General features: G+C 60.7%; 1 protein-coding gene across 1 annotated transcript in view; it reads left to right on the top strand.

The window, feature by feature from the left end:
• The window catches only part of LOC137311569 (MAP kinase-activating death domain protein-like), a 150407-nt gene that overhangs the window by 5856 nt on the left and 119377 nt on the right, over positions 1–25174 (top strand). The window contains 2 exon segments of the mRNA XM_067978700.1: positions 4209–4289; positions 23845–24023. Coding sequence (XP_067834801.1) covers positions 4209–4289; positions 23845–24023 — 260 coding nt within the window.

Here is a 25174-nt window from a genome sequence, read left to right as displayed (position 1 = left end):
AGTACTGGGAGAGCGCTGCACTGTCGGAGGGTCAGTACTGGGGGAGCGCTGCACTGTCGGAGGGCCAGTACTGAGGGAGCGCTGCATTGTCGGAGAGTCAGTACTGAGGGAGCGCTGCACTGTCGGAGGGCCAGTACTGAGGGAGCGCTGCACAGTCGGAGGGCCAGTGCTGAGGGAGCGCTGCACAGTCGGAGGGCCAGTGCTGAGGGAGTGCTGCACAGTCGGAGGGCCAGTACTGAGGGAGCACTGCACTGTCGGAGGGCCAGTGCTGAGGGAGTGCTGCACAGTCGGAGGGCCAGTACTGAGGGAGCACTGCACTGTCAGAGGGTCAGTACTGAGGGAGTGCCGCACTGTCGGTGATCGATCCAAGTCTGCCCTCAGGTGGATGTGAAAGATCCCACAGCACTATTGAAAGAAGAGCAGACTTGTCCTCTCATGTCTTGGCCAATATTTATCCCTCAAGCAGCACGTATTATCTGGCTGGTGGTGATTTGTTTTGTGTGGTACCTTGCTGTTCCCGACTGCGAAGCACTTCGGGATGTTGCGAGGACTTAAAAGGTGCCGTGTCATTATGTGATCTTTCTTTCAACTGACTGAGCTACTTGCAACAGCTTTGGTCCACACTTGTTACCAGCTATCATCTGCTCCGAGCTGCCCACTCGTATCATGCACCATTGGGAACCTGAGCAGGGAGAGAGAGGAAAGCGTAACAGGAAGGGGCAGAAGGTATGGAGTAATAGGTAAAGTGTTAAAAAAGGAAAAAGCAGGAACTAAGCGTCACAAAACAGATTTGAAAGTTCTTTATCTGAATGCACGTAGCATTCGTAATAAAATGGACGAGTTAACGGCACAAATAACTACGTATGGGTATGATCTTGTGGCCATTACAGAAACATGGCTGCAGGGTGACAACGACTGGGAATTAAATATGCCAGGGTATTTAACAATCAGGAAGGACAGGCAGGAAGGAAGGGGAGGTGGGGTGGCTATGTTAATAAAGGAAGGAATCACTGTAATACAGAGAAATGATATTGGGACAAAGCATCAAGATAATGAAACAGTTTGGGTGGAGATAAGGAATAATAAGGGAAAAAAAACATTAGTGGGCGTAGTATATAGGCCTCCTAATAGTTGCAACTCTGCTGGAAGAAGTATTAATCAGGAGATAGTCGGGGCATGTAATAAGGGAATAGCCATAATTATGGGGGATTTTAATTATCATATTAACTGGACAAATCAAATTGGGCAGAGCAGCCTTGAGGACGAGTTCATTGAGTGCATCAGGGATGGATTTCTTGAGCAGTATGTAACTGATCCTACAAGGGGGCAGGCAACCTTGGACCTGGTCCTGTGTAATGAGTCAGGATTAATTAATAATGTCCTAGTTAAGGATCCCCTTGGAACGAGCGACCACAACATGGTTGAATTCCATATCCAATTCGAGGGTGAGAAGGTTGATTCTCAAACAAGCGTACTGAGCTTGAATAAAGGAGACTATGATGGTATGAGAGCGGAATTGATTAAAGTGGACTGGGAAAATAGATTAAAGGGTAAGACGGTACATGAGCAGTGGTGTTCATTTAGGGAGTTATTTTACAACTTTCAAAATAAATATATTCCACTGAGGAAAAAAGGGTGTAAAAGAAATGACAGCCATCCGTGGCTAAGTAAAGAAATCAAGGATAGTATCCGACTAAAAACAAGGACATATAAGGTAGCCAAACTTAGTGGGAGGATAGAAGATTGGGAATTCTTCAAAAGACAGCAAAAAGTAACTAAAGGATTGATTAAGAAAGGGAAGTTAGATTATGAAAAGAAATTAGCAAAAAATATAAAAACAGATAGCAAGAGTTTCTATAGTTATATAAAAAGAAAAAGGGTGGCTAAGGCAAACATAGGTCCCTTAGAGGATGAGACCGGGAAATTAATGGTGGGAAACATGAAGATGGCAAAAATGCTGAACAAATATTTTGTTTCAGTCTTTACAGTAGAGGACACTAAGAATATCCCAACACTGGACAAACAGGGGACTCTCGGGGGGGGGAGGAGCTAAATACGATCAAAATCACTCAAGAGATGGTACTCAGTAAAATAATGGGACTCAAGGCGGATAAATCCCCTGGACCTGATGGCTTCCATCCTAGGGTCTTGAGGGAAGTGGCAGTAGGGATTGTGGATGCTTTGGTGATAGTTTTCCAAAATTCCCTGGACTCAGGAGAGGTCCCGGCAGATTGGAAAACTGCTAATGTAACACCGTTATTTAAAAAGGGTAGTAGGCAGAAGGCTGGAAATTATAGGCCAGTTAGCTTAACATCTGTGGTGGGTAAAATTTTGGAGTCTATTATTAAGGAGACAGTAACGGAACATTTAGATAAGCATAATTTAATAGGACAAAGTCAGCATGGCTTTATGAAGGGGAAGTCATGTCTGACAAATTTGCTTGAGTTCTTTGAGGATATAACGTACAGGGTGGATAAAGGGGAACCAGTGGACGTAGTGTATTTAGACTTCCAGAAGGCATTCGACAAGGTGCCACATAAAAGATTATTACTTAAGATAAAAAATCACGGGATTGGGGGTAATATTCTGGCATGGGTGGAGGATTGGTTATCTAACAGGAAGCAGAGAGTTGGGATAAATGGTTCATTTTCGGACTGGCAACCAGTAACCAGTGGTGTTCCACAGGGGTCGGTGCTGGGTCCCCAACTCTTTACAATCTATATTAACGATTTGGAGGAGGGGACCGAGTGCAACATATCAAAATTTGCAGATGATACAAAGATGGGAGGGAAAGTAGAGAGTGAGGAGGACATAAAAAACCTGCAAGGGGATATAGACAGGCTGGGTGAGTGGGCGGAGATTTGGCAGATGCAATATAATATTGGAAAATGTGAGGTTATGCACTTTGGCAGGAAAAATCAGAGAGCAAGTTATTTTCTTAATGGCGAGAGACTGGAAAGTACTGCAGTACAAAGGGATCTGGGGGTCCTAGTGCAAGAAAATCAAAAAGTTGGTATGCAGGTGCAGCAGGTGATCAAGAAAGCCAACGGAATGTTGGCTTTTATTGCTCGGGGGATAGAATATAAAAACAAGGAGGTATTGCTGCAGTTATATAAGGTATTGGTGAGACCGCACCTGGAATACTGCATACAGTTTTGGTCTCCATACTTAAGAAAAGACATACTTGCTCTCGAGGCAGTACAAAGAAGGTTCACTCGGTTAATCCCGGGGATGAGGGGGCGGACATATGAGGAGAGGTTGAGTAGATTGGGACTCTACTCATTGGAGTTCAGAAGAATGAGAGGCGATCTTATTGAAACATATAAGATTGTGAAGGGTCTTGATCGGGTGGATGCAGTAAGGATGTTCCCAAAGATGGGTGAAACTAGAACTAGGGGGCATAATCTTAGAATAAGGGGCTGCTCTTTCAAAACTGAGATGAGGAGAAACTTCTTCACTCAGAGGGTGGTAGGTCTGTGGAATTTGCTGCCCCAGGAAGCTGTGGAAGCTACATCATTAGATAAATTTAAAACAGAAATAGACAGTTTCCTAGAAGTAAAGGGAATTAGGGGTTATGGGGAGCGGGCAGGAAATTGGACATGAAGCTGAGTTCGGATCGGTCAATGCCCTGTGGGTGGCGGAGAGGGCCCAGGGGCTATGTGGCCGGGTCCTGCTCCGACTTCTTGTGTTCTTTAGATTTGTGGTTGGGATCAGATCAGCCATGATCTTATTGAATGGCGGAGCAGGCTCGAGGGGCCGATTGGCCTACTCCTGCTCCAATTTCTTATGTTCTTATGTTCTTATTCCCCAGGTCAGTGGAAAGCGAGGGAATGCTCCCTGAAGCCTCTGACTGGTGCATCAGGGTGTGATCTGAGCCCCCCTCCTCCCCTTTTCTAATGGAGGAATGAGGGAGCGGTGTGCGGAGCTCACTCTCGGCCTCCTTCTGACAGGCTTGAGATTGGGACTTGCTGCTTGGGGGATTGAAGTGAACCCAGTCATGAAGCCTGCTCTACCTGAGCTGGGCGTGTCGCTGGGAGCTGACTGATGCACACGCTCAGTGCCCAGGAGCAGACCAGTCCGTACAGTTACTGTCTGCCTTGAGAGAAACAAAGACAGGCCAGTCAAACTCTGACCAGTTCACGTCCACGTGACGGCAACTCAGGCGGTGCCCTTTACCCTCTGACCCGTGGTGTTTGTGTGATTGGCAGGTGATTGCGCCCAGTAATGCAGAGAACTTGCCCATCATGCCTGAACCGGAAGCTACTGAGCTGAAGAAGCACCTGAAGCAGGTAGGAGGCGGGGTCTGTTACCCGGGAGATGCAGCCGCTCGCGCCAGCCGTCCGGGAAGGGAAATCAGTCCTCGGAGCTGGGGCGGGGGGGGCAAAGCCGCGAGCCCGTCGAGTGTGTCGTCCCTTTGTGCAGATGCTATCCCTGGGGCTTTGATAGCCCAGGTGTCCCACACTCTGGCTCCTTGCCCGTAGAAGGGAGAGTTCTATTGGGCCTTGGGGGAGGGAGAGGGAGGGAGGGTCTCCCGGCCGAGGGAGGGAGGGAGAGTGAAGGAGGGTCTCCTGGGTGGGGAGGAGGAAGGATCTCCCTGCCGAGGTGGTGGGGGGGGTGGGGTGGAGAGGAGAGGAGGAATGCTCTCCCGGGTTGGGGGGGGGGGGAGGAAAGGGAGGGTCTCCCGGCAGAGGAGAAGGGGGAGGAGGGTGAGTCTCCCGGCCAGGGTGGGAGGCGGGGGGGAGGGTGGGTCTCCCGGCCGAGGGTGGGGGGGTCTCCCGGCGGAGGAGGTGGGTTTCCCGGCGGTGGTGGGATCTCTCGGTGGAAGGGACGGGGGTGGGGAAGGGGGGGTCTCTCGGTGGAGTGGGGGGGAGGGGTTGTCCCGGATGGACCCTCTGTCTTTGCTGCTGCTCCTCCCTGGTGTACCGGAGCAGTCTGCAGTGGGAGTGAGCTCCAACTGGTGGTCTGACTTCAGAACTGAAACACGGCCCAAAAGGAGCGCAGATAGGATTAAAAGGAGGCATGTTAAAATATGTATTTTGTTTCTGTTCCCGCAGGTCTCTCTCACCCCGTCCTCCTCAGCTGGAGTGGGGTTACCGTGCGATCGTTCCCTGCCCCCTGTCGGTGCTGCGTTGTAACCGGGAAGGGGTGGGGTTACCGTGCGATCGTTCCCTGCCCCCTGTCGGTGCTGCGTTGTAACCGCGGCCAGGTGGGGCTGCTCCCCGGGTTCCGCAGTGGGAGTCTGCCTGTGGTGCTCAGACCGTGGCTGACGGGCCCCACTGAGAGAACAACGAGCAGCTGTCCCAGGGCTGCAGGGCGACGGTAGCTGACCTCACTGATCGAGCACACAGCTCGGAGACCGTGCTGCGTTTCAGCGCCGCGGTAAGTCACCGTTTGTGTGACTTGCAGATCAGCGATGGGGACAGCAGACCTTGGAGTCTGAGCTCCCGCTGGTGACTGCTTCTATGGGAGTGTTTGTCGCTAGCCCTCTCCCTCAGTGAACCTGCTGGGAGGTGCAGCAGGAGTCTCACTGTAGCTCGCTGGAGTTCCTACAGCGGAGTGTACAATGACCACTAACCTGTAGCCTGTGGGATCGCGCTCTCCATCGATTCATTGAATTAATGAACCCAATGAGCTGAAAGGAGGATTGAATCGATCAGGTTATCCTGCTTGTCTGCATTGTGCCAGCCCACCAGCTGGACGGGATAGGGGCAACTCCCACTGTAGCTGCCCCTTGAATGGCAGGCTGTGCCACCTCTCTCTCCGAGTGCCCAGCCTTGCTGTGAGCCAATGGGCCCGGTGGCTGGCTTAACCCTGGGCTTTGGCCAGTGTCATCACCACTTGTGTATCTTTCCTTTCTCTTCCTTTTACTTTTTTTGATTTCTTTCCGCACTGTGCCACCCGCAGTATCTGAAGGTAAACTAGTTACTGACGGGGCAGAGCATGAAATAAGTGTCTGAACTGCCCGGGTTGTGTGGGAGGTTTATAACACTCGAGTGCAGCATCAAAAGGGGGTTGTGTGTGTGTGTGCGTGCTTTGGGTCCGTGCAACTTGGCCGTACAGAGTGCTATTTGGGAATGAGGTTTGAAACGGCTGCACCCAATGCCCTCTGACTCGACCTTTGCCATCACCCTCCCTCCCGTATACAGAGTGACGTGACCCATGCCAACCGCAGCCTGGCGAAACTGGGTGGAGAGAGAGAGAATGCGGCACTGAGCCTTCCAGTTAAAGATGTCGATGACACTGCTCCAGGAGAAGGGACCCCCTCCCCCCCCGTTGTTCAATTTGGGGATTGGGTCAGGGTGGGGAGGGTGTATGAGTTAATCAGACACAGACTGCGGAGGGAGACTCCCCTTACTCCGCCATTGGGCTACCTGTTCGGCGGCTGTTGTGGTGTTGCCAGACGCAGCCCACGGGCCGGGCGTTCCCCCTCGCGTCTCCACGCCCCCTTCCCCTTGTTTGATGCTCTGCTCTGAGGTTAGGCCCTCTCACTGTGACAGTAACTCTGCTCCCCCCCCTCTCTCGGCTCGCCGGTTTCTCTATCTGACTGTTCCAGTAATAGTTTTTCCTTTCATCCGTGTCTCCGCACTGTTTGTTCCTCCTGTTGGGGCCTCATCCTCATGGCTGGTTGGCTGCTGTTGTTGGTGTTGTCATGGTGTCTTCCATCTTGTCCTTTGCCGTCCAGTGTTTGGTTAGCTTAAGTGTGATCATGCAGCAGGAGCTCGTCACAGCGGAGAAGAAGGTCCATTTTTAAATCTCTCTTTACTGCTTTCATCTGCTGCGCTTTCTATGGGGGCTTGTTCCCGGCTGTTGGCTGAAGAGGCCTGTCTGATGGGTTCGATTCTGTCACGTCTCACTCTTCTCTCCACCACCCCCCCCCCCCCCTTCGCTCTTCCCCCCCCCCTTCCCCCCTTCTTCCCCCCTCCCTCCCCCTCTCCCTCTTCCTCTCCCCCTCCCTCCCCCCTTCCCCCCCACCCTCTCCCTCCCCCCTCCCTCCCCCCTTCCCCCCCCACCCTCCCCCCTCCCTCCCCCCTTCCCCCCCACCCTCTCCCTCCCCCCTCCCTCCCCCTCTCCCCCTCCCCCCCCCCCTCCCCCCCCCCCCCCTCCCCCCCCCCCCCCTTCCAGGCCCTTCCTCCAACAGCCGAATGCAATGTGACAGCCGCTTATCAGTAACTTGGATCTTGGTGGATCCCCCCTGACCCCACCCCTTTTGCTGACCCCACCCCCCTCGAATATCACAATCAATTCTTTCAGTTTGAAAAACGGCTGAAGTAATCCCCCCGAGGACCACCAAATTCAACTTAGTGAAGTTCAAATGCAACTTATACTTTGGCTAAATGTTCAATTTTTATTTAAATATAATAAATTTAGAGCATGCTTTTATACAGGGCCTCGGCCTCATATGCTTCTGCCATGTGACTGGAAATGAGCATGGTGGGCAAGTTAATGCTGTCTGCAGAGGGGCCCAGTGAATATCTCGGGGAACCTGGCCCACTGCAGAACAACATCGTCAATGCATTGAAACTGATTGAGGGCGCCCCCCCCCACAGGCTTTTATCAAACCAGAACTGATTGCAAGCACGAGTGTGTGAGGTTTGCCACTGAAGTGACCAAGGGCACACTTGGTGTGACATGAAGTGTGTGTACAGTACACCCGGACCACACACAGGAGTCTCTCACTCGCCCTGCTTCCGGTCACTACCAAATAACCCAGTGCCCGTTCAGGTCTGACTCTTCCACAGTCGTCCCCTCATATCCTGAATCTGTTTTACTTCCTGGGTTCTGGGGCCAAAAAGGGCCCAAACTTCAAATTACCACACTGACCACTCTCCTCCACTCACTTCTCTGACCTGCCGGTACAGCTCTTCAAAACTAACTGAGCCCTGTGTTCCTCAAAGTCAAGCATATTTCAGCATCAAATGAACACGACCCCACCAAACACTCCAGGGCAGGTACAGCACGGGTTAGATACAGAGTAAAGCTCCCTCTACACTGTCCCATCAAACACTCCGGGGCAGGTACAGCACGGGTTAGATACAGAGTAAAGCTCCCTCTACACTGTCCCATCAAACACTCCCTGGACAGGTACAGCACGGTTAGATACAGAGTAAAGCTCCCTCTACACTGTCCCATCAAACACTCCCAGGGGCAGGTACAGCACAGGTTAGATACAGAGTAAAGCTCCCTCCACACTGTCCCATCAAACACTCCCAGGGCAGGTACAGCACGGGTTAGATACAGAGTAAAGCTCCCTCTACACTGTCCCATCAAACACTCCCAGGGCAGGTACAGCACGGGTTAGATACAGAGTAAAGCTCCCTCTACACTGTCCCATCAAACACTCCCAGGGCAGGTACAGCACGGGTTAGATACAGAGTAAAGCTCCCTCTACACTGTCCCATCAAACACTCCCAGGGCAGGTACAGCACGGGTTAGATACAGAGTAAAGCTCCCTCTACACTGTCCCATCAAACACTCCCAGGCAGGTACAGCACGGGTTAGATACAGAGTAAAGCTCCCTCTACACTGTCCCATCAAACACTCCCAGGGCAGGTACAGGGTTAGATACAGAGTAAAGCTCCCTCTACACTGTCCCATCAAACACTCCCAGGGCAGGTACAGCACGGGTTAGATACAGAGTAAAGCTCCCTCTACACTGTCCCATCAAACACTCCCAGGGCAGGGACAGCACGGGTTAGATACAGAGTAAAGCTCCCTCTACACTGTCCCATCAAACACTCCCAGGGCAGGTACAGCACGGGTTAGATACAGAGTAAAGCTCCCTCTACACTGTCCCATCAAACACTCCCAGGGCAGGTACAGCACGGGTTAGATACAGAGTAAAGCTCCCTCTACACTGTCCCATCAAACACTCCCAGGGCAGGTACAGCACGGGTTAGAGACAGAGTAAAGCTCCCTCTACACTGTCCCATCAAACACTCCCAGGACAGGTATAGCACGGTTAGATACAGAGTAAAGCTCCCTCTACACTGTCCCATCAAACACTCCCAGGCAGGTATAGCACGGGTTAGATACAGAGTAAAGCTCCCTCTACACTGTCCCATCAAACACTCCCAGGGCAGGTACAGCACGGTTAGAGACAGAGTAAAGCTCCCTCTACACTGTCCCATCAAACACTCCCAGGGCAGGTACAGCACGGGTTAGATACAGAGTAAAGCTCCCTCTACACTGTCCCATCAAACACTCCCAGGGCAGGTACAGCACGGGTTAGATACAGAGTAAAGCTCCCTCTACACTGTCCATCAAACACTCCCAGGGCAGGTAAAGCACGGGTTAGATACAGAGTAAAGCTCCCTCTACACTGTCCCATCAAACACTCCAGGGCAGGTACAGCACGGGGTTAGATACAGAGTAAAGCTCCCTCTACACTGTCCCATCAAACACTCCCAGGGCAGGTACAGCACGGGTTAGATACAGAGTAAAGCTCCCTCTACACTGTCCCATCAAACACTCCCAGGGCAGGTACAGCACGGGTTAGATACAGAGTAAAGCTCCCTCTACACTGTCCCATCAAACACTCCCAGGGCAGGTACAGCACGGGTTAGATACAGAGTAAAGCTCCCTCTACACTGTCCCATCAAACACTCCCAGGGGCAGGTACAGCACGGGTTAGATACAGAGTAAAGCTCCTCTACACTGTCCCATCAAACACTCCCAGGGCAGGTACAGCACGGGTTAGATATAGAGTAAAGCTCCCTCTACACTGTCCGCACCATATGCTTCTGAGCAGCTCCCATTCTGAGGGTACCAAGCCTGGACTGCTGGTTTCTCAGTGTGAGTTCAGTGCTGAGTTGTTGTGAAGTGGGTTGGCTTCGTTCTGTGGACTGGAGCCTGCACGCAGCAGGGTTGAAAGTATCAAACCTTACTTAATGCAAGAGGCTTCCCGGGGGGTCGTTATCAGTGTGGCTCCAGTGGAATGAGCTGAGTGTTGTATCAGACTGCACGGGCACTCACTCACACTCCTCACATTCACACTCCTCACACATAATGCACTCGCGCTCCCACTCCCCGCGCTCCCACTCAGGTTTTTCAGTGTTCCATTCCATTCTCTGTTCTGATTTACCTTATGCTGCTCTTTGTGAGGCTGCACAGTGTTTTGTCCCTCATGAGGATGGGAGTTGGGGTTTTGGGTGGGGAGGCGGGGGGGGGAGCTCCGTCTGTTGGGGAGGCGGGGGGAGAGCTCGATCTGTCAGGAGACCGGGGGAGCTCCGTCTGTTGGGGAGGCGAGGGGTGCTCGGTCTGTCAGTGGGGGGGAGACGGTGGGGGGAGGAGCTCGGTCTGTCAGTGGGGGGAGACGGTGGGGGGAGGAGCTCGGTCTGTCAGTGGGGGGGAGACGGTGGGGGGAGGAGCTCGGTCTGTCAGTGGGGGGGAGACGGTGGGGGGAGGAGCTCGGTCTGTCAGTGGGGGGAGACGGTGGGGGGAGGAGCTCGGTCTGTCAGTGGGGGGGGAGACGGTGGGGGGAGGAGCTCGGTCTGTCAGTGGGGGGGAGACGGTGGGGGGGAGGTGCTCGGTCTGTCGGGGGTGGGAGACGGTGGGGGGAGGAGCTCGGTCTGTCGGGGGTGGGAGACGGTGGGGGAGGAGCTCGGTCTGTCAGTGGGGGGGGAGACGGTGGGGGGAGGAGCTCGGTCTGTCGGGGGTGGGAGACGGTGGGGGGGAGGAGCTCGGTCTGTCGGGGGTGGGAGACGGTGGGGGGAGGAGCTCGGTCTGTCAGTGGGGGGGAGACGGTGGGGGGAGGAGCTCGGTCTGTCGGGGGTGGGAGACGGTGGGGGGGAGGAGCTCGGTCTGTCGGGGGTGGGAGACGGTGGGGGGAGGAGCTCGGTCTGTCAGTGGGTGGGAGACGGTGGGGGGGGAGCTCGGTCTGTCAGTGGGGGGGAGACGGTGGGGGGAGGAGCTCGGTCTGTCAGTGGGGGGGAGACGGTGGGGGGAGGAGCTCGGTCTGTCAGTGGGGGGGAGACGGTGGGGGGAGGAGCTCGGTCTGTCAGTGGGGGTGGGAGACGGTGGGGGGGGAGCTCGGTCTGTCAGTGGGGGGGAGACGGTGGGGGGAGGAGCTCGGTCTGTCAGTGGGGGGGAGACGGTGGGGGGGGAGCTCGGTCTGTCGGGGGTGGGAGACGGTGGGGGGAGGAGCTCGGTCTGTCAGTGGGGGGAGACGGTGGGGGAGGAGCTCGGTCTGTCAGTGGGGGGGAGACGGTGGGGGGAGGAGCTCTGTCTGTCGGGGGTGGGAGACGGTGGGGGGAGGAGCTCGGTCTGTCGGGGGTGGGAGACGGTGGGGGGAGGAGCTCGGTCTGTCAGTGGGGGGGAGACGGTGGGGGGAGGAGCTCGGTCTGTCGGGGGTGGGAGACGGTGGGGGGGAGGAGCTCGGTCTGTCGGGGGTGGAGACGGTGGGGGGGAGGAGCTCGGTCTGTCGGGGGTGGGAGACGGTGGGGGGAGGATCTCGGTCTGTCGGGGGTGGGAGACGGTGGGGGGAGGAGCTCGGTCTGTCAGTGGGGGGGAGACGGTGGGGGGAGGAGCTCGGTCTGTCAGTGGGGGGGGAGACGGTGGGGGGAGGAGCTCTGTCTGTCGGGGGTGGGAGACGGTGGGGGAGGAGCTCGGTCTGTCGGGGGTGGGAGACGGTGGGGGGAGGAGCTCGGTCTGTCAGTGGGGGAGGAGACGGTGGGGGGAGGAGCTCGGTCTGTCGGGGGTGGGAGACGGTGGGGGGGAGGAGCTCGGTCTGTCGGGGGTGGGAGACGGTGGGGGGAGGAGCTCGGTCTGTCGGGGGTGGGAGACGGTGGGGGGAGGATCTCGGTCTGTCGGGGGTGGGAGACGGTGGGGGGAGGAGCTCGGTCTGTCAGTGGGGGGGAGACGGTGGGGGGAGGAGCTCGGTCTGTCAGTGGGGGGGAGACGGTGGGGGGAGGAGCTCGGTCTGTCAGTGGGGGGAGACGGTGGGGGGAGGAGCTCGGTCTGTCGGGGGTGGGAGACGGTGGGGGGAGGATCTCGGTCTGTCGGGGGTGGGAGACGGTGGGGGGAGGAGCTCGGTCTGTCAGTGGGGGGAGACGGTGGGGGGAGGAGCTCGGTCTGTCAGTGGTGGGAGACGGTGGGGGGAGGAGCTCGGTCTGTCAGTGGGGGGAGACGGTGGGGGGAGGAGCTCGGTCTGTCAGTGGGGGGGAGACGGTGGGGGAGGAGCTCGGTCTGTCAGTGGGGGGAGACGGTGGGGGGAGGAGCTCGGTCTGTCGGGGGTGGGAGACGGTGGGGGGAGGAGCTCGGTCTGTCAGTGGGGGGGAGACGGTGGGGGGAGGAGCTCGGTCTGTCAGTGGGGGGGAGACGGTGGGGGGGAGGAGCTCGGTCTGTCAGTGGGGGGGAGACGGTGGGGGAGGAGCTCGGTCGGTCAGTGGGGGGGAGACGGTGGGGGGAGGAGCTCGGTCTGTCAGTGGGGGGGAGACGGTGGGGGGAGGAGCTCGGTCTGTCAGTGGGGGGGAGACGGTGGGGGGAGGAGCTCGGTCTGTCAGTGGGGGGAGACGGTGGGGGGAGGAGCTCGGTCTGTCAGTGGGGGAGACGGTGGGGGGAGGAGCTCGGTCCTGTCAGTGGGGGGGAGACGGTGGGGGAGGAGCTCGGTCTGTCGGGGGTGGGAGACGGTGGGGGGAGGAGCTCGGTCTGTCAGTGGGGGGGAGACGGTGGGGGGAGGAGCTCGGTCTGTCAGTGGGGGGGAGACGGTGGGGGGGAGGAGCTCGGTCTGTCGGGGGTGGGAGACGGTGGGGGGAGGAGCTCGGTCTGTCAGTGGGGGGAGACGGTGGGGGGAGGAGCTCGGTCTGTCAGTGGGGGGAGACGGTGGGGGGGGGAGCTCGGTCTGTCGGGGGTGGGAGACGGTGGGGGGAGGAGCTCGGTCTGTCAGTGGGGGGAGACGGTGGGGGGAGGAGCTCGGTCTGTCAGTGGGTGGGAGACGGTGGGGGGAGGAGCTCGGTCTGTCAGTGGGGGGAGACGGTGGGGGAGGAGCTCGGTCTGTCAGTGGGGGGAGACGGTGGGGGAGGAGCTCGGTCTGTCAGTGGGGGGAGACGGTGGGGGGAGGAGCTCGGTCTGTCGGGGGTGGGAGACGGTGGGGGGAGGAGCTCGGTCTGTCAGTGGGGGGAGACGGTGGGGGAGGAGCTCGGTCTGTCAGTGGGGGGGAGACGGTGGGGGGAGGAGCTCGGTCTGTCGGGGGTGGGAGACGGTGGGGGGGAGGAGCTCGGTCTGTCAGTGGGGGGAGACGGTGGGGGGAGGAGCTCGGTCTGTCGGGGGTGGGAGACGGTGGGGGGAGGAGCTCGGTCTGTCAGTGGGGGGGAGACGGTGGGGGGAGGAGCTCGGTCTGTCGGGGGTGGGAGACGGTGGGGGGAGGAGCTCGGTCTGTCAGTGGGGGGAGACGGTGGGGGGAGGAGCTCGGTCTGTCAGTGGGGAGGAGACGGTGGGGGGAGGAGCTCGGTCTGTCAGTGGGGGGGAGACGGTGGGGGGAGGAGCTCGGTCTGTCAGTGGGTGGGAGACGGTGGGGGGAGGAGCTCGGTCTGTCAGTGGGGGGGAGACGGTGGGGGAGGAGCACGGTCTGTCAGTGGGGGGGAGACGGTGGGGGGAGGAGCTCGGTCTGTCAGTGGGGGGGAGACGGTGGGGGAGGAGCTCGGTCTGTCAGTGGGGGGGAGACGGTGGGGGGAGGAGCTCGGTCTGTCAGTGGGTGGGAGACGGTGGGGGAGGAGCTCGGTCTGTCGGTGGGGTGGGAGACGGTGGGGGGAGGAGCTCGGTCTGTCGGTGGGGGGGAGACGGTGGGGGGAGGAGCTCGGTCTGTCAGTGGGGGGGAGACGGTGGGGGGAGGAGCTCGGTCTGTCAGTGGGGGGAGACGGTGGGGGGAGGAGCTCGGTCTGTCGGGGGTGGGAGACGGTGGGGGGAGGAGCTCGGTCTGTCAGTGGGGGGGAGACGGTGGGGGGAGGAGCTCGGTCTGTCAGTGGGTGGGAGACGGTGGGGGGAGGAGCTCGGTCTGTCAGTCGGGGGAGACGGTGGGGGGAGGAGCACGGTCTGTCAGTGGGGGGGAGACGGTGGGGGGAGGAGCTCGGTCCTGTCGGGGGTGGGAGACGGTGGGGGGAGGAGCTCGGTCAGTCAGTGGGGGGGAGACGGTGGGGGGAGGAGCTCGGTCTGTCGGTGGGGGGAGACGGTGGGGGGAGGAGCTCGGTCTGTCAGTGGGGGGGAGACGGTGGGGGGAGGAGCTCGGTCTGTCAGTGGGGGGGAGACGGTGGGGGGAGGAGCTCGGTCTGTCGGGGGTGGGAGACGGTGGGGGGAGGAGCTCGGTCTGTCAGTGGGGGGGAGACGGTGGGGGGAGGAGCTCGGTCTGTCAGTGGGGGGAGACGGTGGGGGGAGGAGCTCGGTCTGTCAGTGGGGGGGAGACGGTGGGGGGAGGAGCTCGGTCTGTCAGTGGGGGGGAGACGGTGGGGGGAGGAGCTCGGTCTGTCGGGGGTGGGAGACGGTGGGGGGAGGAGCTCGGTCTGTCAGTGGGTGGGAGACGGTGGGGGAGGAGCTCGGTCTGTCAGTGGGGGGGAGACGGTGGGGGGAGGAGCTCGGTCTGTCAGTGGGGGGAGACGGTGGGGGAGGAGCTCGGTCTGTCAGTGGGGGGGAGACGGTGGGGGGAGGAGCTCGGTCTGTCAGTGGGGGGAGACGGTTGGGGGGAGGAGCTCGGTCTGTCGGGGGTGGGAGACGGTGGGGGAGGAGCTCGGTCTGTCAGTGGGGGGAGACGGTGGGGGGAGGAGCTCGGTCTGTCGGGGGTGGGAGACGGTGGGGGGAGGAGCTCGGTCTGTCAGTGGGGGGAGACGGTGGGGGGAGGAGCTCGGTCTGTCAGTGGGGGGGAGACGGTGGGGGGAGGAGCTCGGTCTGTCAGTGGGGGGGAGACGGTGGGGGAGGAGCTCGGTCTGTCAGTGGGGGGAGACGGTGGGGGAGGAGCTCGGTCTGTCAGTGGGGGGAGACGGTGGGGGGGAGGAGCTCGGTCTGTCGGGGGTGGCAGACGGTGGGGGGAGGAGCTCGGTCTGTCAGTGGGGGGAGACGGTGGGGGGAGGAGCTCGGTCTGTCCAGTGGGGGGAGGAGCTCGGTCTGTCAGTGGGGGGGAGACGGTTGGGGGGAGGAGCTCGGTCTGTCGGGGGGGGAGACGGTGGGGGGAGGAGCTCGGTCTGTCAGTGGGGGGGGGAGACGGTGGGGGGAGGAGCTCGGTCTGTCAGTGGGGGGAGACGGTGGGGGGAGGAGCTCGGTCTGTCGGGGGTGGGAGACGGTGGGGGGAGGAGCTCGGTCTGTCAGTGGGGGGGGAGACGGTGGGGGGAGGAGCTCGGTCTGTCGGGGGTGGGAGACGGTGGGGGGAGGAGCTCGGTCTGTCAGTGGGGGGAGACGGTGGGGGGAGGAGCTCGGTCTGTCGGGGGTGGGAGACGGTGGGGGGAGGAGCTCGGTCTGTCAGTGGGGGGGAGACGGTGGGGGGAGGAGCTCGGTCTGTCAGTGGGGGGGAGACGGTGGGGGGAGGAGCTCGGTCTGTCAGTGGGGGGGAGACGGTGGGGGGAGGAGCTCGGTCTGTCGGGGGTGGGAGACGGTGGGGGAGGAGCTCGGTCTGTCGGGGGTGGGAGACGGGTGGGGGGAGGAGCTCGGTCTGTCAGTGGGGGGGAGACGGTGGGGGGAGGAGCTCGGTCTGTCAGTGGGGGGAGACGGTGGGGGGAGGAGCTCGGTCTGTCAGTGGGGGTGGGAGACGGTGGGGGGAGGAGCTCGGTCTGTCAGTGGGGGGGAGACGGTGGGGGGAGGAGCTCGGTCTGTCAGTGGGGGGGAGACGGTGGGGGAGGAGCTCGGTCTGTCAGTGGGGGGAGAGACGGTGGGGGGAGGAGCTCGGTCTGTCAGTGGGGGGGAGACGGTGGGGGGAGGAGCTCGGTCTGTCGGGGGTGGGAGACGGTGGGGGGAGGAGCTCGGTCTGTCAGTGGGGGGGAGACGGTGGGGGAGGAGCTCGGTCTGTGCGGGGGTGGGAGACGGTGGGGGGGAGGAGCTCGGTCTGTCAGTGGGGGGAGACGGTGGGGGGAGGAGCTCGGTCTGTCGGGGGTGGGAGACGGTGGGGGGAGGAGCTCGGTCTGTCGGGGGGTGGGAGACGGTGGGGGGAGGAGCTCGGTCTGTCAGTGGGGGGGAGACGGTGGGGGGAGGAGCTCGGTCTGTCAGTGGGGGGGAGACGGTGGGGGGGAGGAGCTCGGTCTGTCAGTGGGGGGGAGACGGTGGGGGGAGGAGTTCGGTCTGTCGGGGGTGGGAGACGGTGGGGGGAGGAGCTCGGTCTGTCAGTGGGGGGAGACGGTGGGGGGAGGAGTTCGGTCTGTCAGTGGGGGGGAGACGGTGGGGGGAGGAGCTCGGTCTGTCAGTGGGGGGGAGACGGTGGGGGGAGGAGCTCGGTCTGTCGGGGGTGGGAGACGGTGGGGGGAGGAGCTCTGTCTGTCAGTGGGGGGGAGACGGTGGGGGAGGAGCTCGGTCTGTCGGGGGTGGGAGACGGTGGGGGGAGGAGCTCGGTCTGTCAGTGGGTGGGATACGGTGGGGGGAGGAGCTCGGTCTGTCAGTGGGGGGGAGACGGTGGGGGGAGGAGCTCGGTCTGTCAGTGGGGGGGAGACGGTGGGGGGAGGAGCTCGGTCTGTCGGGGGTGCGAGACGGTGGGGGGAGGAGCTCGGTCTGTCGGGGGTGGGGAGACGGTGGGGGGAGGAGCTCGGTCTGTCGCGGGGGTGGGAGACGGTGGGCGGAGGAGCTCGGTCTGTCAGTGGGGGGAGATGGGGGAGCTCGGTCTGTCGGGGGGAGATGGGGGAGCTCGGTCTGTCAGTGGGTGATGGGGGGGAGCTCGGTCTCAGTGGGTGATGGGGGAGCTCGGTCTGTCAGTGGGTGATGGGGGGAGCTCGGTCTCAGTGGGTGATGGGGGAGCTCGGTCTGTCAGTGGGTGATGGGGGGAGCTCGGTCTCAGTGGGTGATGGGGGAGCTCGGTCTCAGTGGGTGATGGGGGGAGCTCGGTCTCAGTGGGTGATGGGGGAGCTCGGTCTCAGTGGGTGATGGGGGGAGCTCGGTCTCAGTGGGTGATGGGGGGAGCTCGGTCTCAGTGGGTGATGGGGGGAGCTCGGTCTCAGTGGGTGATGGGAGGAGCTCGGTCTCAGTGGGTGATGGGGGGAGCTCGGTCTGTCAGTGGGTGATGGGGGGAGCTCGGTCTGTCAGTGGGTGATGGGGGGAGCTCGTTCTGTCAGTGGGTGATGGGGGGAGCTCGGTCTCAGTGGGTGATGGGGGGAGCTCGGTCTGTCAGTGGGTGATGGGGGAGCTCGGTCTGTCAGTGGGTGATGGGGGAGCTCGGTCTGTCAGTGGGTGATGGGGGGAGCTCGGTCTCAGTGGGTGATGGGGGAGCTCGGTCTGTCAGTGGGTGATGGGGGGAGCTCGGTCTCAGTGGGTGATGGGGGAGCTCGGTCTGTCAGTGGGTGATGGGGGGAGCTCGGTCTCAGTGGGTGATGGGGGGGAGCTCGGTCTCAGTGGGTGATGGGGGGGAGCTCGGTCGCAGTGGGTGATGGGGGAGCTCGGTCTGTCAGTGGGTGATGGGGGGAGCTCGGTCTCAGTGGGTGATGGGGGGAGCTCGTTCTGTCGGGGGGTGATGGGGGGAGCTCGGTCTCAGTGGGTGATGGGGGGAGCTCGGTCTCAGTAGGTGATGGGGGGAGCTCGGTCTCAGTGGGTGATGGGGGAGCTCGGTCTCAGTGGGTGATGGGGGGAGCTCGGTCTCAGTGGGTGATGGGGGGAGCTCGTTCTGTCGGGGGGTGATGGGGGGAGCTCGGTCTCAGTGGGTGATGGGGGGAGCTCGGTCTCAGTGGGTGATGGGGGAGCTCGGTCTCAGTGGGTGATGGGGGAGCTCGGTCTCAGTGGGTGATGGGGGAGCTCGGTCTCAGTGGGTGATGGGGGGAGCTCGGTCTCAGTGGGTGATGGGGGAGCTCGGTCTCAGTGGGTGATGGGGGGAGCTCGGTCTGTCAGTGGGTGATGGGGGGAGCTCGGTCTGTCAGTGGGTGATGGGGGAGCTCGGTCTGTCAGTGGGTGATGGGGGAGCTCGGTCTGTCAGTGGGTGATGGGGGGAGCTCGGTCTCAGTGGGTGATGGGGGAGCTCGGTCTGTCAGTGGGTGATGGGGGGAGCTCGGTCTCAGTGGGTGATGGGGGAGCTCGGTCTGTCAGTGGGTGATGGGGGGAGCTCGGTCTCAGTGGGTGATGGGGGGGAGCTCGGTCGCAGTGGGTGATGGGGGAGCTCGGTCTGTCAGTGGGTGATGGGGGGAGCTCGGTCTCAGTGGGTGATGGGGGGAGCTCGTTCTGTCGGGGGGTGATGGGGGGAGCTCGGTCTCAATGGGTGATGGGGGGAGCTCGGTCTCAGTGGGTGATGGGGGAGCTCGGTCTCAGTGGGTGATGGGGGGAGCTCGGTCTCAGTGGGTGATGGGGGGAGCTCGTTCTGTCGGGGGGTGATGGGGGGAGCTCGGTCTCAGTGGGTGATGGGGGGAGCTCGGTCTCAGTGGGTGATGGGGGAGCTCGGTCTCAGTGGGTGATGGGGGAGCTCGGTCTCAGTGGGTGATGGGGGAGCTCGGTCTCAGTGGGTGATGGGGGGAGCTCGGTCTCAGTGGGTGATGGGGGAGCTCGGTCTCAGTGGGTGATGGGGGGAGCTCGGTCTGTCAGTGGGTGATGGGGGAGCTCGGTCTGTCAGTGGGTGATGGGGGGAGCTCGGTCTCAGTGGGTGATGGGGGGAGCTCGGTCTCAGTGGGTGATGGGGGGAGCTCGGTCTGTCAGTGGGTGATGGGGGAGCTCGGTCTGTCAGTGGGTGATGGGGGAGCTCGGTCTGTCAGTGGGTGATGGGGGGAGCTCGGTCTCAGTGGGTGATGGGGGGAGCTCGGTCTCAGTGGGTGATGGGGGGAGCTCGGTCTCAGTGGGTGATGGGGGGAGCTCGGTCTGTCAGTGGGTGATGGGGGAGCTCGGTCTGTCAGTGGGTGATGGGGGAGCTCGGTCTCAGTGGGTGATGGGGGGAGCTCGGTCTGTCAGTGGGTGATGGGGGGAGCTCGGTCTGTCAGTGCGTGATGGGGGAGCTCGGTCTCAGTGGGTGATGGGGGGAGCTCGGTCTCAGTGGGTGATGGGGGAGCTCGGTCTGTCAGTGGGTGATGGGGGGAGCTCGGTCTGTCAGTGGGTGATGGGGGGAGCTCGGTCTCAGTGGGTGATGGGGGGAGCTCGGTCTGTCAGTGGGTGATGGGGGGAGCTCGGTCTGTCAGTGCGTGATGGGGGAGCTCGGTCTCAGTGGGTGATGGGGGGAGCTCGGTCTCAGTGGGTGATGGGGGAGCTCGGTCTGTCAGTGGGTGATGGGGGGAGCTCGGTCTGTCAGTGGGTGATGGGGGAGCTCGGTCTGTCAGTGGGTGATGGGGGGAGCTCGGTCTCAGTGGGTGATGGGGGAGCTCGGTCTCAGTGGGTGATGGGGGAGCTCGGTCTGTCAGTGGGTGATGGGGGAGCTCGGTCTCAGTGGGTGATGGGGGGAGCTCGGTCTGTCAGTGGGTGATGGGGGGAGCTCGGTCTCAGTGGGTGATGGGGGAGCTCGGTCTGTCAGTGGGTGATGGGGGGAGCTCGGTCTCAGTGGGTGATGGGGGTTACTCGGTCTCAGTGGGTGATGGGGGAGCTCGGTCTCAGTGGGTGATGGGGGAGCTCGGTCTGTCGGTGGGTGATGGGGGGAGCTCGGTCTGTCAGTGGGTGATGGGGGGAGCTCGGTCTGTCAGTGGGTGATGGGGGAGCTCGGTCTGTCAGTGGGTGATGGGGGGAGCTCGGTCTGTCAGTGGGTGATGGGGGGAGCTCGGTCTCTCAGTGGGTGATGGGGGGGAGCTCGGTCTGTCAGTGGGTGATGGGGGGAGCTCGGTCTGTCAGTGGGTGATGGGGGGAGCTCGGTCTCAGTGGGTGATGGGGGAGCTCGGTCTGTCAGTGGGTGATGGGGGGAGCTCGGTCTGTCGGTGGGTGATGGGGGGAGCTCGGTCTCAGTGGGTGATGGGGGGAGCTCGGTCTCAGTGGGTGATGGGGGGAGCTCGGTCTCAGTGGATGATGGGGGAGCTCGGTCTGTCGGTGGGTGATGGGGGAGCTCGGTCTCAGTGGGTGATGGGGGAGCTCGGTCTCAGTGGATGATGGGGGAGCTCGGTCTGTCGGTGGGTGATGGGGGAGCTCGGTCTCAGTGGGTGATGGGGGAGCTCGGTCTGTCGGTGGGTGATGGGGGGAGCTCGGTCTCAGTGGGTGATGGGGGGAGCTCGGTCTGTCAGTGGGTGATGGGGGAGCTCGGTCTGTCAGTGGGTGATGGGGGGAGCTCGGTCTGTCAGTGGGTGATGGGGGGAGCTCGGTCTCTGGGTGATGGGGGAGCTCGGTCTGTCAGTGGGTGATGGGGGGAGCTCGGTCTCAGTGGGTGATGGGGGAGCTCGGTCTCAGTGGGTGATGGGGGGAGCTCGGTCTGTCAGTGATTGATGGGGGGAGCTCGGTCTGTCAGTGGGTGATGGGGGAGCTCGGTCTGTCAGTGGGTGATGGGGGGAGCTCGGTCTCAGTGGGTGATGGGGGGAGCTCGGTCTCAGTGGGTGATGGGGGAGCTCGGTCTCAGTGGGTGATGGGGGGAGCTCGGTCTCAGTGGGTGATGGGGGAGCTCGGTCTCAGTGGGTGATGGGGGAGCTCGGTCTCAGTGGGTGATGGGGGAGCTCGGTCTCAGTGGGTGATGGGGGAGCTCGGTCTCAGTGGGTGATGGGGGAGCTCGGTCTCAGTGGGTGATGGGGGGAGCTCGGTCTGTCAGTGGGTGATGGGGGTGCTCGGTCTCAGTGGGTGATGGGGGGAGTTCGGTCTGTCAGTGGGTGATGGGGGGAGCTCGGTCTCAGTGGGTGATGGGGGAGCTCGGTCTCAGTGGGTGATGGGGGTTACTCGGTCTCAGTGGGTGATGGGGGGAGCTCGGTCTGTCAGTGGGTGATGGGGGGAGCTCGGTCTGTCAGTGGGTGATGGGGGGAGCTCGGTCTGTCAGTGGGTGATGGGGGAGCTCGGTCTCAGTGGGTGATGGGGGAGCTCGGTCTCAGTGGGTGATGGGGGGAGCTCGGTCTGTCAGTGGGTGATGGGGGAGCTCGGTCTGTCAGTGGGTGATGGGGGGAGCTCGGTCTCAGTGGGTGATGGGGGTTACTCGGTCTCAGTGGGTGATGGGGGAGCTCGGTCTCAGTGGGTGATGGGGGAGCTCGGTCTCAGTGGGTGATGGGGGAGCTCGGTCTCAGTGGGTGATGGGGGAGCTCGGTCTGTCAGTGGGTGATGGGGGGAGCTCGGTCTCAGTGGGTGATGGGGGAGCTCGGTCTGTCAGTGGGTGATGGGGGGAGCTCGGTCTCAGTGGGTGATGGGGGAGCTCGGTCTGTCAGTGGGTGATGGGGGGAGCTCGGTCTCAGTGGGTGATGGGGGGAGCTCGGTCTGTCAGTGGGTGATGGGGGGAGCTCGGTCTGTCGGTGGGTGATGGGGGGAGCTCGGTCTGTCAGTGGGTGATGGGGGGAGCTCGGTCTCTCAGTGGGTGATGGGGGAGCTCGGTCTCAGTGGGTGATGGGGGGAGCTCGGTCTCAGTGGGTGATGGGGGAGCTCGGTCTGTCAGTGGGTGATGGGGGAGCTCGGTCTGTCAGTGGGTGATGGGGGGAGCTCGGTCTGTCAGTGGGTGATGGGGGGAGCTCGGTCTGTCAGTGGGTGATGGGGGGAGCTCGGTCTGTCAGTGGGTGATGGGGGGAGCTCGGTCTGTCAGTGGGTGATGGGGGAGCTCGGTCTCAGTGGGTGATGGGGGGAGCTCGGTCTGTCGGTGGGTGATGGGGGGAGCTCGGTCTGTCAGTGGGTGATGGGGGTGCTCGGTCTCAGTGGGTGATGGGGGGAGCTCGGTCTGTCAGTGGGTGATGGGGGAGCTCGGTCTGTCAGTGGGTGATGGGGGGAGCTCGGTCTGTCAGTGGGTGATGGGGGAGCTCGGTCTGTCGGGGGGTGATGGGGGGAGCTCGGTCTCAGTGGGTGATGGGGGGAGCTCGGTCTGTCGGGGGGTGATGGGGGGAGCTCGGTCTCAATGGGTGATGGGGGGAGCTCGTTCTCAGTGGGTGATGGGGGAGCTCGGTCTCAGTGGGTGATGGGGGGAGCTCGGTCTGTCAGTGGGTGATGGGGGTGCTCGGTCTCAGTGGGTGATGGGGGGAGTTCGGTCTGTCAGTGGGTGATGGGGGGAGCTCGGTCTCAGTGGGTGATGGGGGAGCTCGGTCTCAGTGGGTGATGGGGGTTACTCGGTCTCAGTGGGTGATGGGGGGAGCTCGGTCTGTCAGTGGGTGATGGGGGGAGCTCGGTCTGTCAGTGGGTGATGGGGGGAGCTCGGTCTGTCAGTGGGTGATGGGGGAGCTCGGTCTCAGTGGGTGATGGGGGAGCTCGGTCTCAGTGGGTGATGGGGGGAGCTCGGTCTGTCAGTGGGTGATGGGGGAGCTCGGTCTGTCAGTGGGTGATGGGGGGAGCTCGGTCTCAGTGGGTGATGGGGGTTACTCGGTCTCAGTGGGTGATGGGGGAGCTCGGTCTCAGTGGGTGATGGGGGAGCTCGGTCTCAGTGGGTGATGGGGGAGCTCGGTCTCAGTGGGTGATGGGGGAGCTCGGTCTGTCAGTGGGTGATGGGGGGAGCTCGGTCTCAGTGGGTGATGGGGGAGCTCGGTCTGTCAGTGGGTGATGGGGGGAGCTCGGTCTCAGTGGGTGATGGGGGAGCTCGGTCTGTCAGTGGGTGATGGGGAGAGCTCGGTCTCAGTGGGTGATGGGGGGAGCTCGGTCTGTCAGTGGGTGATGGGGGGAGCTCGGTCTGTCGGTGGGTGATGGGGGGAGCTCGGTCTGTCAGTGGGTGATGGGGGGAGCTCGGTCTCTCAGTGGGTGATGGGGGAGCTCGGTCTCAGTGGGTGATGGGGGGAGCTCGGTCTCAGTGGGTGATGGGGGAGCTCGGTCTGTCAGTGGGTGATGGGGGAGCTCGGTCTGTCAGTGGGTGATGGGGGGAGCTCGGTCTGTCAGTGGGTGATGGGGGGAGCTCGGTCTGTCAGTGGGTGATGGGGGGAGCTCGGTCTGTCAGTGGGTGATGGGGGGAGCTCGGCCTGTCAGTGGGTGATGGGGGGAGCTCGGTCTCAGTGGGTGATGGGGGGAGCTCGGTCTCAGTGGGTGATGGGGGGAGCTCGGTCTGTCAGTGGGTGATGGGGGAGCTCGGTCTCAGTGGGTGATGGGGGGAGCTCGGTCTGTCGGTGGGTGATGGGGGGAGCTCGGTCTGTCGGTGGGTGATGGGGGGAGCTCGGTCTGTCAGTGGGTGATGGGGGGAGCTCGGTCTGTCAGTGGGTGATGGGGGAGCTCGGTCTGTCAGTGGGTGATGGGGGGAGCTCGGTCTGTCAGTGGGTGATGGGGGAGCTCGGTCTGTCAGTGGGTGATGGGGGGAGCTCGGTCTCAGTGGGTGATGGGGGGAGCTCGGTCTCAGTGGGTGATGGGGGGAGCTCGGTCTCAGTGGGTGATGGGGGAGCTCGGTCTGTCAGTGGGTGATGGGGGGAGCTCGGTCTCAGTGGGTGATGGGGGGAGCTCGGTCTCAGTGGGTGATGGGGGAGCTCGGTCTCAGTGGGTGATGGGGGAGCTCGGTCTCAGTGGGTGATGGGGGGAGCTCGGTCTGTCGGTGGGTGATGGGGGTTACTCGGTCTCAGTGGGTGATGGGGGGAGCTCGGTCTGTCGGTGGGTGATGGGGGGAGCTCGGTCTGTCGGTGGGTGATGGGGGGAGCTCTCCCTTGGGTTTTGCTGTATGTTGAAGCTGTTCTTGCCCTCGTCCTGTGGCAGGCGCTGGCGAGCATGAGCTTGAACACTCAACCCATCCTGAACCTGGAGAAGTTTAATGAAGCGCAGGAGTTGCCGCTGCTGGCTGGTCGGCCCCGGGATGAGCAGACCTCCACTCCGTCCACGGAGTTCAACCCCCTGATCTACGGCAACGACGTGGACTCGGTGGACATCGCCACCCGGTGAGTCCAAGCGCGGGCCTGGAACTGCCCAGGCCTCACGGGGGTCACTGCATCATTCTCCCTAACCCAAATACCTTGAGGGTAAGGTTAGACTCCGACTGCCTGTAATATATACCACAGAATGAAAGAGAGGGCCCGAAGCCAAGGTTTGGCTGCAGCCTCGTTCAGAGTGTCCGAGTGTGTGAGCGTCCGACTTAAATTATCCCATTATAGACTGGGACAGTCACAGTGTGAAGGGCAAAGAGGGCGCGGAATTCCTGACGTTTTCGAGAACTTTCTGGAACAGTGTGTTTCCAGCCCAACGAGGAAGGAATCAGTTGTGGGGCAAGTGGAGCATGTTTCAGTGGGGGAGCATTTGGGGAACAGTGATCATAATATCATTAGGTTTAAAATAGTTATCGAAAAGGACAAGGAACAATCAATTGTGAAAATACTTAACTGGAAGAGGGTTCATTTCAGTGAGTTAGAAAGGATCTTGCCCAGGTGGATTGGAATCAAAAATTATTGGGTGAAACAGTAATTGAACAATGGGAGACCCTCAAGGAGGAGATGGTTCGGGTACAGAATAGACACATTCCCATGAGGGGGAAAGGAAGGGCATCTAAAGCTAGAGCTCCCTGGATGACTAAAGATATAGAAAATAAAATAAAACAGAAAAAGGAGGCTGATGATAAATGTAATGTTCATAATACAGTAGAGAACGAAGCTGAATACAGATCTAAAAAAGGGAATAAGAGGGACACAGAGAGTGAGTGTGAGAATAGATTATTGGGTAACATAAAAGGGAACCCAAAAGTCTTTTATGAACATATAAATAGTAAAAGGGGAGTCAAAGGAGAGGGTGGGGCCGATTAGGGATAAAAAAGATGATCTTGTGGAGGTAGGGGGAATGGCTGAGGTAATAAATGAATAATTCACATCGGTCTTCAATGGAGGAGAGGATTCTGCCAATGTCACAGTAAAGGAGGAGGTCGTAGTGATATTGGAGAGGATAAAAATAGATAGAGGAGGGACCTAAAAGATTGGCAGTTCTCAAAGTAGAAAAGTCACCCGGTCCAGATGGTCTCCATCCTCGGTCACTGAGGGAAGTAAGGGTGGAAATTGCAGAGGCTCTGGTCACAATCTTCCAATCCTCCCCGGATATGGGGACT

Source organism: Heptranchias perlo, unplaced genomic scaffold (genome assembly GCF_035084215.1).
Source record: "Heptranchias perlo isolate sHepPer1 unplaced genomic scaffold, sHepPer1.hap1 HAP1_SCAFFOLD_360, whole genome shotgun sequence".
Lineage (NCBI taxonomy): Eukaryota > Metazoa > Chordata > Chondrichthyes > Hexanchiformes > Hexanchidae > Heptranchias > Heptranchias perlo.
The sequence above is the reverse complement of the archived record's forward strand: the minus strand, read 5'-3'. Positions and strand labels throughout refer to the sequence as shown.